At 34.2% G+C, this 12,595-nt stretch overlaps 2 protein-coding genes across 2 annotated transcripts in view; both read left to right on the top strand.

Annotated features, from left to right (window-relative positions):
- Positions 1-1,365: 1,365 nt before the first annotated feature.
- Positions 1,366-6,397, top strand: LOC149654276 (protein Red-like). Its single transcript, XM_089845725.1, has 14 exons — positions 1,366-1,584; positions 1,670-1,786; positions 1,856-1,915; positions 1,986-2,055; positions 2,126-2,223; positions 2,285-2,467; positions 3,584-3,791; positions 3,870-4,229; positions 5,057-5,136; positions 5,232-5,351; positions 5,431-5,497; positions 5,565-5,653; positions 6,027-6,200; positions 6,272-6,397. The coding sequence occupies exons 1-14, from the start codon at positions 1,505-1,507 to the stop codon at positions 6,300-6,302; spliced, it is 1,737 nt and encodes a 578-aa protein (XP_089701851.1). The 5' UTR covers positions 1,366-1,504; the 3' UTR covers positions 6,303-6,397.
- Positions 6,398-6,937: 540 nt separating this feature from the next.
- Positions 6,938-12,595, top strand: part of Naa15-16 (N-alpha-acetyltransferase 15/16) — a 37,529-nt gene continuing 31,871 nt past the window's right edge. Inside the window, exons 1-8 of the mRNA XM_089845724.1 lie at positions 6,938-7,131; positions 7,573-7,657; positions 7,760-7,864; positions 7,980-8,068; positions 8,521-8,589; positions 9,578-9,980; positions 10,044-10,246; positions 11,700-11,954. Coding sequence (XP_089701850.1) covers positions 7,075-7,131; positions 7,573-7,657; positions 7,760-7,864; positions 7,980-8,068; positions 8,521-8,589; positions 9,578-9,980; positions 10,044-10,246; positions 11,700-11,954 — 1,266 coding nt within the window. The 5' untranslated portion in view covers positions 6,938-7,074. The remainder of the gene's footprint in view (positions 7,132-7,572; positions 7,658-7,759; positions 7,865-7,979; positions 8,069-8,520; positions 8,590-9,577; positions 9,981-10,043; positions 10,247-11,699; positions 11,955-12,595) is intronic.

Here is a 12,595-nt window from a genome sequence, read left to right on the forward strand (position 1 = left end):
TACCCTGGGTTCATTGGTTCATGCCGGTTCATGCTCTACATCTACACGGGCCCCGGTGCTTTCGCAAGATCGCTTATATCTCTCTCTCCAAAACGCCCCCCCCCCTTCTCTCTTTCCCCCTACGAGGAAGGCTGTTCTCTCTCTACCCATGAACGCTGAGAAATTTTCCCGCCAAATGTGTACGCGTCGGGAAACTCGGGATAGGGACTACGTCATGCAACGTCACGCTCCTTCCACTAGGGCTAAAAACACACCAGGAGGGGCTTATATAGCTTTCATTTTGTAAGAAAAACAAACGCTGAGAAATTTTCTCTCCCGCCAAATCGTGTACGCGCGTCTGGATAGGGACTACGTCATGCAACGTCACGCTACCTTCCAGGAGGGGCTTATATAGGCTGCGTTCAGTAACGCTCAACGGAGGCTCCGTTGAATGCGCATTCGCCACTGAACGATTTTCGGAACTTCCGGTTTGACGTCACGATTGTAAGCGAAGAGGCATCGAAGTCATCGGCTGTAAGAGCCGATTACTTCGTTGAGCAACGCATTTGTGACGTAGCAGCAATGGAGGAAACATATCTCCCTGAATGATTTCGAGATGTTAATTTGATGGATAATTTCGGAACTATTTATAAAATCGGTGTAGCAGCGACTGAATGCGAATGAATAGTGTCTGTTAATTATTTTATGAAATTGTTTCGATTATATCTGTGAAGCTTTAAAAGTTATTGGGTTTTAAAGCTTAAGCCTTGGCTAAGTTACGGGTCAGAGTTTGCTCTTATTTCGGCTAGCAGGTCCTCGCATATCCATTTCCAATTTTCCATGAACTGTAAGCAGACGATACAACGCAAAGTTTGCAAAAAACCGTTCAGTAGCCTAATACGTCATATCACATCACGTTGATCAACGGAGCTCAACGCGTTTGGTCTCCGTTGAGCGTTACTGAACGCACCCTGTAAGAAAAACATACCATAATAGCTCTGGAGGTGGAGTTAAGCCCGAATTGCCAAGTCCAGTTAAAATTCTCTCTCGAGTCACTTTTCAAATTAATCAAATTAAACTTGTAAATTAAGACAAATCATAGCGCGTTTGGAGAGGTTTAAAGAAATGAGAAGGGGTTCAGTAAATCCATTTTGGCATGACGTAATTTATGGACAGTCTCAAATGGAAACAACAAAAGAAAGTACGCTACGTATAATAGGCCTATTACATTAAAATACCATTACTTTCCAACATAAGTTAATTAGATATGTACCATAAGTTTGTCACGTACTGGTTACTGAGAGTTTGTTACAAAGGGACGTTCTGTAAAATAGCGTTGCCCCTAAAAGTCAAGTCAATCTAGCCAAAGGGTGTTTTCTAGCAGACGACGCACAGTGGAAAAAGTACTATTGTAGTAGAGTAGGGTATGGCTGATGTTTAATTTTCGTGTTAATAAAGGTAAAGCCTTAATTGGAGTTTCAATTTAATAATTATTTTAAATTTCGAAGAAGAAATAAGTTAGAAAATGCCGAGTGGTGAGCAAGAACCGTTCTCAAACCCTTTGCTTCCGCAAGGGTTGGAGAAGCAAGGTGGTGAAGCTGCGAAGTAAGCTAAGCCTTTGACAGGACTTTTTAACATTATTGATTGGCCCTTATTTAAACGTATTTTTAATTACTACACTAATTTATAGCCACCAACCAATGACAAATGATGATTTTCGAAAATTGTTGATGACACCTCGTGCAGCGCCCCCTCCTACACCCGCTCATAGTTTAGGTGGTCCAACAAGTAAACCTGAACCCCCAGGGTACTTAACTATTTAATTACTTTTAAACTTAACTGTAATTAAGATAATGATGATTATTTTGAATTAAAGTTCACACAGAGAACCAGAAGAAACTGATGAGAGGGCATCTAAACGCAAAAACAAGAAAAAGTATTATAAATTATACACATTACTTTTTACTAACTCTTCTACCTTTAACTTACATTTTCAAATTCTTTAGATTTTACGCTACTTTGAAAAAAGCTGAAGAAGATAAACTAGCTGAACTTGCCAGGAAATATCGTGATAGAGTAAGTTGCTAATTATTTTTACAAATTAATTAGTGTTTGTTTGTCTCTTACAAGGCTTTATTTCTTTCAGGCTAAGGAAAGAAGAGAAGGAGCTAACCCTGATTACCAAAATGAAGACCCAATTTCATCTACAGCCGGATACAGAGCTGTGGCTCCTGATGCTAAATCGTAAATATTATTGTTTTTTAACTATCTGAAAGTGTTAATAACATTTTTTTTAAACCATTAGCGGATTAGATGCTGCAGAGAGAAGACGTCAAATGATTCAAGAGTCCAAATTCTTGGGTGGTGACATGGAACATACCCATTTGGTCAAGGGTCTTGATTTTGCCCTTCTTCAAAAAGTCCGTAGTGAAATTATGAACAAAGAAAGAGAAGAGAATGATATGGAAGATATCATGTACAAAAATCCGTGAGTTTTAATCTTATTTATTAATTTGGACTCTTTTTGAGCCCCTTAATGTTATTTTCATTTAATCTGGACTCTTTTTGAGCCCCTTAATGTTATTTTCATTTAATCTGGACTCTTTTTGAGCCCCTTAATGTTATTTTCATTTAATTTGGGACTCTTTTTGAGCCCCTCAATGTTATTTTGAACTCTTTTTGAGCCCCTCAATGTTATTTTGGACTCTTTTTGAGCCCCTCAATGTTATTTTGGACTCTTTTTGAGCCCCTCAATGTTATTTTGGACTCTTTTTGAGCCCCTCAATGTTATTTTGGACTCTTTTTGAGCCCCTCAATGTTATTTTGGACTCTTTTTGAGCCCCTTAATGTTATTTTCATTTAATTTGGATTCTTTTTGAGCCCCTCAATGTTATTTTGGACTCTTTTTGAGCCCCTCAATGTTATTTTGGACTCTTTTTGAGCCCATTAATGTTATTTTCATTTAATTTGGACGCTTTTTGAGCCCCTTAATGTTATTTTGGACTCTTTTTGAGCCCCTTAATGTTATTTTGGACTCTTTTTGAGCCCCTTAATGTTATTTTGGAGTCTTTTTGAGCCCCTCAATGTTATTTTGGAGTCTTTTTGAGCCCCTCAATGTTATTTTGGACTCTTTTTGAGCCCCTCAATGTTATTTTGGACTCTTTTTGAGCCCCTCAATGTTATTTTGGACTCTTTTTGAGCCCCTCAATGTTATTTTGGACTCTTTTTGAGCCCATTAATGTTATTTTCATTTAATTTGGACGCTTTTTGAGCCCCTTAATGTTATTTTCATTTATTTTGGACTCTTTTTGAGCCCCTCAATGTTATTTTCATTTAATTTGGACTCTTTTTGAGCCCCTCAATGTTATTTTGGACTCTTTTTGAGCCCCTCAATGTTATTTTGGGCTCTTTTTGAGCCCCTCAATGTTATTTTCATTTAATTTGGACTCTTTTTGAGCCCCTCAATGTTATTTTGGACTCTTTTTGAGCCCATTAATGTTATTTTCATTTAATTTGGACTCTTTTTGAGCCCCTTAATATTATTTTCACTTAATTTGGAGTCTTTTTGAGCTTATTAATGTAAATTAATTTGTTATTTAAACAGTGATGCGGAGAAAGAGGAAGAAGTTGAGTTTAAAAGCATGTTTGCTAAGACAATCTATCGTCAGGTCTTCAAAAACCGTAATATGGAACGTAACGAGAACTTTTTACCGGGAAGAATGGCTTACGTCATTGATTTAGAAGATGATTTTGCCGAAAGTGATATACCAACTACTTTAGTTCGTAGTAAAGCTGATTGTCCAAATTTTGAGGTAATTTATGCATTATTTTAATTAGATTTAAGAGAATAATTAATTAATTAATTAAACTTATTAATTAATTAATTACAGTCCCAGACAACTTTAACGACTAATGATATTGTCATTAACAAATTGACTCAAATTTTGTCATATTTGAGACAAGGATTACATAACAAGAAGGGGAAGAAGAAAGCAAAAGGGAAGGAAGAGGAAGTTAAGGGTAAAAGCGGAAGTGGAAGTGGAAGTAAAGTTCAAGATGAAGGGATTTACGGTGGTGATATTGGAGACTATCAACCCGTCTTGGAAAAGAAATCATTGGGATCAAAGGATAGGAGGAGTGAAAGGAGAGATAGGGACAGGGACAGGGATCATGAGAAAACTAGGGATAGGGATGCGAGAGCTGAAAGAAGGGAGAAGAGAAGATCATATTTTGAAAAACCAGTGGCTGAGGTGAGAGATGTTGTGTTGTTAATTGTTCTTAGGGATATTGTAATGTTGTTGGGAATGGTCAGGGGATCTTTGAAAATGTGGCAAGAATGTCAGGGGATTTTTAAAATGTGTTAAGAATGTCAGGGGATTTTTAAAATGTGTCAAGAATGTCAGGGGATTTTAAAAATGTGTCAAGAATGTCAGGGAATTTTAAAAATGTGTCAAGAATGTCAGGGGATTTTAAAAATAGGTCAAGATGGTCAGGGAATTTTAAAAATAGGCCAATAAGGTCAGGGGATTTTAAAAGTGTGTCAAGAATGTCAGGGGATTTTAAAAATGTGTCAAGAATGTCAGGGGATTTTAAAAATGTGTCAAGAATGTCAGGGGATTTTAAAAATGTGTCAAGAATGTCAGGGGATTTTAAAAATGTGTCAAGAATGTCAGGGGATTTTAAAAATGTGTCAAGAATGTCAGGGGATTTTAAAAATGGGTCAAGAAGGTCAGGGAATTTTAAAAATAGGCCAATAAGGTCAGGGAATTTTAAAAATGGGTCAAGAAGGTCAGGGAATTTTAAGAATAGGCCAATAAGGTCAGGGAATTTTAAAAATAGGTCAAGAAGGTCTGGGAATTTTAAAAATAGACCTAGAAGGTCAGGGATTTTAAAAATAGACCTTGATGTTAAATGTTACCATAAATTAAATATGTTCATTTATGACAGTATATTCATACAACTATGCATGAATATATTGTCAACATTAGCTTGGGAAAAATGAAGGGAAATTGCATCTTCTTAAATTTTGTGAAAACCCTTTGTTACTTATAATTTATTGTATTTCCCTAAATAATAGGAACATGAAATGACAAGCAGAGAGGTGCGTTATGAAAAGGATCCTGAAAGATTGACCAATTGGGCTACAGCTGATTTAAAATATCCTTTTTTTAGAAATACATGTTTAACTTAATTCCTGTAATTTATATTTCTGTATATTATTTTCTTTAATAATTGATTTCTTAATTAATCACGGTTGACCATCATGAAATTGAATCTCGTCCAGGAAAATCAGAAGATAAAAGACTAAGAGCAAAATTGACTAGCAAACTTGAAAGGGGTTTGCCTGAAAGTTATGCTGAATGTTATCCTGGGTAATTTATAAATAATAATTAATTAGCCATCTTATTAACAGTTTTAATTACCTTAATAAACTTTCTGCTGTTGTTATAGCGCCCCTGAAACTGAGGATGCTGTTTTAGATAGTGATGATGAAGTAGATTACTCTAAAATGGATATGGTAAGAATTTAGTGTTAAATTTAAAAAAATTAATTAGTGGTAATTGTTTTTTGAATTTTTCTTTTAGGGTAATAAGAAAGGACCCGTTGGTCGCTGGGATTTTGATACCCAAGAGGAATACAGTGATTATATGAGCAATAAAGAAGCATTGCCAAAGTAATTAATTAATTAAAATTTAGGGAAATTATAATTATTTTTTTCTTTAATTTTTTCTCTTCTTTTAATTTTTTTTTCTTTAATTTTTTCTCTTCTTTTAATTTTTTTTTCTTTAATTTTTTCTCTTTTTAATTTGTTTTTTTTCTTTTAAATTTTTATTTTTTTTCTTTAATTTTTTTTTCTTTTTTTTTCTTTAATTTTTATTTTTTTTTTCTTCAAATTTTTATTTTTTTTTTCTTTAATTTTTATTTTTTTTCTTTAATTTTTATTTTTTTTTCTTTAATTTTTTTTTCTTTAATTTTTTTTTTCTTTAAATTTTTATTTTTTTTTCTTTAATTTTTTTTTTTCTTTAAATTTTTATTTTTTTTTTCAGAGCTGCTTTCCAATATGGAGTTAAAATGGCGGATGGTCGTAAAACTAGACGTACTGGGACAGGGAAACGAGATGACAAAGCTAAATTGGATCGGGAGCTGCAAAAAATTAACCAAATCATTGCTAAAAGAAAAGTAACGGAGGTTGAAGGAATGGTTTCCTCATCTGCTGGAGGGTAAGATCACTTTTGACCTTATTTGTTCTTTATTTTGTTCCTAATCATGGTTTTATTTTAATTATTTATAGAGATTCCGAGTATAAAAGACCTCGTTACTAGTTAATTGTCATTATATATGATGTTTTATATTATAATTCTGTAACTTTGTAGCTGTAATTTTTGATGTAAGCTTAAAAATAAAAACTTTATCAGCATTTATTTGAATTTTCTTTGGTTTATTAGTTCATAATTAATTTGAATTAATTTCGAATCGAATCGCCAGGGGCGGGTAGGTAGTTATTCCTGAAATGTAATATGACGCGACTCCATTTCAGGTCCGCGTGCGCGAGATTGAGTGGGCTATGTTACTATGTACTTTCTGTATTACCGATTTTGAAGTTTATTTTACTTTTTAAAACAATTCTCAATCACAAAAAAATTATTTTAACATTTAAATTGTAATTTATAACACTAATTAGGTAAAAGTAATCAGTAATTAGTTTTAGATTAGTAATATGTTGAATTACGGCAACTTTTCTGGCAGCACTGTCAACCCCTTGAATGTGATTTTGAAGCTTATTTTACTTTTTAAAACAATTCTCAACCACTATAAAATTAATTTTAACATTTAAGTTATAATTTACAACACTAATAAGGTAAAGGTAATCAGTAATTAGTTTTAGATTAATAAAATTTTAAATTACGGTAATGGTTCTGGCAGCACTGTCAACCCCTTGATGTGACCACGGCTTTCCCTCGCAGCACGGTCGGTACTGTTCGCCTCCATTTTGGCGCTTAAACCACGAGGTTTTATGAAAAACTCGTCAATAGAAAATTGTTTTTTTCAAATTAGACATATTAATTCCTAATTTATTATTAATATTAATCTGGTATGTCACCGAGCCAGCCGCTTCCACCGAAAGAAAACGCTTTGTTCAAAAGGATATTGGTAAATTGAGATTGAATTGTTTGCATTTTTAGTTTACTTTGGCAACTAAGCCTTGGCCCACTATCAGAAAGCAAAGCCAAAAATCGCGAAAAGGTCGCCGAAAATCTTAATTTAGTAAAAAAATATAATAATTATAAAATATTTACGGTTTACACCCTTAATTAGCTGATAATTAGAGTGGCTTTAAAATAAAATATAACTAAAACACCACCAATTCTAGAAGAATATAACGGAATTATTTTTATCTAAGCATGATTCAACGTAAATCCACTTTAAAACTCTCTTCATTAAATTAACATTTATCAAGATCGCGTGCGTTTATTGGAATAAATTAATTATTATTAATTAAAGATATTAAACGAAATAATTAACGCGTAGTATTTTATTTAATTGGCGATATTTTAAATGCTAATTAATAAATTTTAACTGCAATTTTAATAGAAATGTTACGAACACAAACAGTACAAAAATGGGCTGAAATTTGCCAAACAAATTCTTTCAAATCCGAAATTTGCCGAACATGGAGGTAATTTTACTTTAAAAACATGATATTTCCATGAATTATTATTTCAATTTGTTAAAAAATAAAGATTCATTACTCATATGTGTTATATATATATATATATAGAAACACAGGCAATGAAAGGCCTTACTTTAAATTGTTTGGGCCGAAAAGAAGAAGCGTACGAATATGTTCGAAGGGGTCTTAGAAATGACCTTAAAAGTCATGTCTGTATCCTTTTTCACAGATGTTAAAACATTATTTAGCCTTAAAAATATTAATAAAATAGAAAGACCAACCCAAAATTAAAATTTGTTATCGAACCCTTAACTAAGATCTAATTTAGGTTGGCACGTTTATGGTTTACTTCAAAGGTCTGATAGGAAATATGATGAAGCCATAAAATGTTATAGGAATGCTTTGAAATGGGATAAGGTAAGATATAGTTTTCATTAAAAAATATTAATTAACTTTTTATTTAACATTTGTAATTAATTTTGGGACTTATGTTTTAATTGACATTTTTAATTAACTTTGGGACTTATGTTTTAATTGACCTTTCTAATTAGCTTTGGAACTTATGTTTTAATTGACCTTTTTAATTAACTTTGGGACTTATGTGTTAATTGACCTTTTTAATTAACTTTGGGACTTAATGTTTTAATTGACCTTTCTAATTAACTTTGGAACTTAATGTTTTAATTAACCTTTGGGGCTTGTGTTATAATTAACCTTTCTAATTAACTTTGGGACTTATGTGTTAATTGACCTTTCTAATTAACTTTGGGGCTTGTGTTATAATTAACCTTTCTAATTAACTTTGGAACTTATGTTTTAATTGACCTTTCTAATTAACTTTGGGACTTGTGTTTTAATTGACCTTCCAGGACAATATTCAAATTCTAAGGGATTTATCTCTATTGCAAATTCAAATGAGAGATCTTGAAGGTTACAGAGTAAGTTTTAGTTTAATTACTTAAAATCCTTTCTTTTTCTTATCTATCTGATTTATTTGTGCAATAATGTTTTTTCTAATTGCAATAATGGTTTATAAGTACACTAATTACTTATAAAAAATTTCTGAGACTGACTTAAGCGTCTTATAATAATTAAATCTAATTAAATATAAACACTAATTAATTATTAAAGAAAAAACGGTCTCTAGGTTTTTAAAAGTCAATGAAAAAAATATTAAATGAAAATTCTGGCTAACATAACATTATATACCTTAAAAGACGGGCTTTTTCTAAATATGGAAGGAAACATTAAGAAAAAAAAAACAATCTCTTATTACAAAATAATTAGAATTTAATTAGTCTTAAAACGAGGACTACTGTTCCGCCATTTGTTTAGTGGCGTCTGCTAGCCAGAACCTCTTACCCTTACAGGATTGGTTGAATTCTCACAGGCTAGGAGAGGTAAGCAGGGTGGGAAATAAGAATTTTTTTTAAACTGAACGCTGGACTGGAATAAATAAACTGGTCCATGACCACTGACCAGGGCGCGTCGTCTGCTAAATTGAAGAAGTGGATAATTAAAATGTCTGACTCTGGAAACCCCTGAATTTTCTTAGTGGTCCTGTGGACCACTGACCCCCCCCCCCCCCTCCGATTTAATTTTTAAACTGGTCCAGGCAATTTTTAAACTGGTCATTTGCCCTGTGCCACCGCCTTATTTCCCACGCTGGAGGTAAGTGTTATATAGTTCATAGCCCACTCGATCACGCGCGTGAGAGGTTCGATTTAGCAGAGGCCTCTAAACCAATGGAGGGACAGTAGTCCTCGTTTTTAAGACTAATTAAATGCTAATTAATTTGTAATAAGAGATAATTTGTTTGTTTTTAATATTTTTCCTTTTATATTTAGAAAAAGTCCATTCTTTTAAGGTATAATGTTACGTTACCTAACTTTTCCTTTAATTTCTTTTATGACATCAATCTTTTAGGACACGCGATATCAACTCTTTTTATTACGTCCCACGCAACGTGCGTCATGGATTGGTTTTGCTATGGCCTATCACCTCCTTAAAGACTACGAAATGGCTCTAAAAATCCTGGAAGAGTTTCGAAAAACTCAGACAAAACGGGCCTACGATTACGAACACAGTGAACTTCTCCTTTATCAGAATATGGTTTTCCGAGAATCCGGGTGTTTAACCGACGCTCTGACTCATTTGGAAACGTACGAAGATCAAATATGCGACAAGTTATCCATCATGGAAACAAAAGGAGAACTCTTTTTACAACTTGGTAAAAAAGAAGAAGCTGAGAAGATTTATCGCGCTATGCTGGATCGTAATCCAGAGAACCATGCCTACTATGTAGGCCTTGAAAAGGCACTCAACTTGGGTAACTAATTAGTAATTAAAGGATTTTCCAAGCTTCTATAATATATTTATAAATATATTATAGAGTCAGAAGAAGATCGTATTAAATTGTACAAGAAATTGCAAGAGGATTATCCTAGAGCCCAAACGCCACGTCGAATTCCTTTAACTTTCACTACTGGAGAGAGTTTTAGGTCTCTAGTCGACCCCTACATGCGGAAAGCTCTTCAAAAAGGAGTTCCTCCGCTTTTCGTTGACTTGAGGCCTTTTTATAAAGAGCCTTTAAAGGTAATTATTTGCGGGAAAAGAGCCATAACCAACTGAGTTATGTGCTGGTATCCAGTTAGTTAGTTTGTTAATTAGTGTGGCTGTCGGATGCACGCGAAACGGTCGGTATGATTATGTTATAATATACCAACCGAGTTATGTGCTGGTATCCTGTTAGTTAGTTAGTTAATTAGTCTGGCTGTCGGATGCACACGAAAAAGCGGTGCACGCGATTCCATGGATATTTCAATTGCAAAGGCGATTGGTAGTTCAAAAATCGTGGCATCATGAAGCTGGGGTTCTTGGGATGATGGGGGGGGTTAACAAAATATCTGCTTAAGGGTCTATTTAAGAAAACGTCCTACTAAGTTCGCACTGATAGGAAAAATATGGTAAGTTATTTTCAGGTAAGTTGGGAAATAAGACCGCGGTAAATTCCTTACTGAGAGTAAAAATGTGGTAAAATATACCAGCTGTAATTGAGAAATTTTCTTGGAAAGATAAGGGGAGATTTTTAAGTACTTGTGTCAAGGAATATGGAGATAGGGAAGTTTCGTGTAACGCTATAACTCCGGTCGTCCAAAAATCCCGTTTTCGGCATGGATGTGCATGTGCGCACGCGCCGCACTTTTCTCGCGCATCGTGCTGAGGATAGGCGGCACTACCGGTTTCCTGCGCAGTTCAAACTAACGCCGAATATAAGTCATGTGACCTGCTACATTTCGTGAAGAGAGTTTCCTATTATGACCAAACTTCCATATCTCCATGTTCCTTGCTTGTGTATATGACAGTGCTGTCTTTGTTTGTGTGTGTGTTTGTGGTGGATCACAAACAACAAAGCACTTAACAGATATCATGTATACTTCAAACCTTACTTGGGACTGCTATAGTAACTAATTTGGACTCTTGATTGTACAAAATTGCGCAAACACGCTATGAATCATCAGCACGAAGGTTTCATTGTGTACACGTAGAATTTAGGAAAGAATTTTTTCGTGACTTGTGACTTGTTGTGTACGCAAACACGTGTAGAGGAGACTTTACCCCCCCCCCCCCCGCTGTTTTCTATACAGTGTCGCAATTCTTTCACATATAACTGTGGCGAATTATAGAGGGGTTAAACTGTCAGCTTATAAAGAGAAACGATGTGGGCTTGAAGCTATTGTAGTTACCATCCGCGACAACTTTGGGAAATAATAGGTAGAGAAGCTAAAGTCATATCTCCTTTCATTTTTAGATTTTATGATTTACGACTAGAGATAAAAATGTATGCTAAACTAGAAATGGCACCTTATACTGTCGTGGTCACAATATTTCACCAGTATTGAACTGAGCAGGCAGTTCTCAAGTTTATGTGGCACTCTTAGTTACTTTATGCTTTATAGTGTATGCGGGACACTGTATAGCCTTAGCACATTGGTTTCAAACCACACGGAGTATTGCAAAATGTTTTTTTGCTCTTGTCTCTACTTAGGCTCAGATCATTGAAGAGTTAATGTTATCTTACGTGGAAAATTTGAAAAAGTACGACGTGTTCAGTGAAAAAGAGAAAGATAAAGATCCTGCCGATAAGGAACCAGCCACTGCTCTTCTTTGGACATACTACTTTTTGGCCCAACATTTTGACCATGTGGGGAATTCTGTCAAAGCCATGGATTACATTGATCAAGCCATTGAACATACACCGACACTCATTGAGCTTTTCGTGGCTAAAGCTAGAATATTCAAGGTAATTAGTAATTAATAATTTAGCGTTCTACTTTTAGGGTTTGGGTTTGTAGAAAAAAGTCATAGCCGAGGGGTCGGACGTTTGTCAAAATCCCGTACACTTCGTTTGAAATCTGTTTAAAATCTCTCTCGAAATCCCGAAATCTCACGTCAAAATCTTAAAATCTCACGTCAAAATCTGAAAATTTTAAAATCTCACGTCAAAATCTAGAAATCCCAAAATCCCTACCTTAAAATCTGAAAATTTTAAAATCTCACGTCAAAATCTAGAAATCCCAAAATCCCTACCTTAAAATCTGAAAATTTTAAAATCTCACGTCAAAATCTAGAAATCCCAAAATCCCTACCTTAAAATCTGAAAATCCCGAAATCCCTATTTTAAAATCTGAAAATCCCGAAATCTTCACCTAAAATCCCGAAATCTTCACCTAAAATCCCGAAATCTTCACCTAAAATCCCGAAATCTTCACCTAAAATCCCGAAATCTCACATTAAAATCTAGAAATCCCGAAATCTTAACGTAAAATCCCGAAATCTCATCCTAAAATATCAAAATCAGAAAATCTCCTCGAAATCTGAAAATCTCCTTCAAAATCTGAAAATCCTGAACAAAATCCCGAAATCTTCTTCGAAATCTGAAAA

The sequence above is a fragment of the Phalangium opilio genome, unplaced genomic scaffold (assembly GCF_054372755.1).
Source record: "Phalangium opilio isolate 3A_F unplaced genomic scaffold, DU_Popi_V2 ptg000079l_1, whole genome shotgun sequence".
Lineage (NCBI taxonomy): Eukaryota > Metazoa > Arthropoda > Arachnida > Opiliones > Phalangiidae > Phalangium > Phalangium opilio.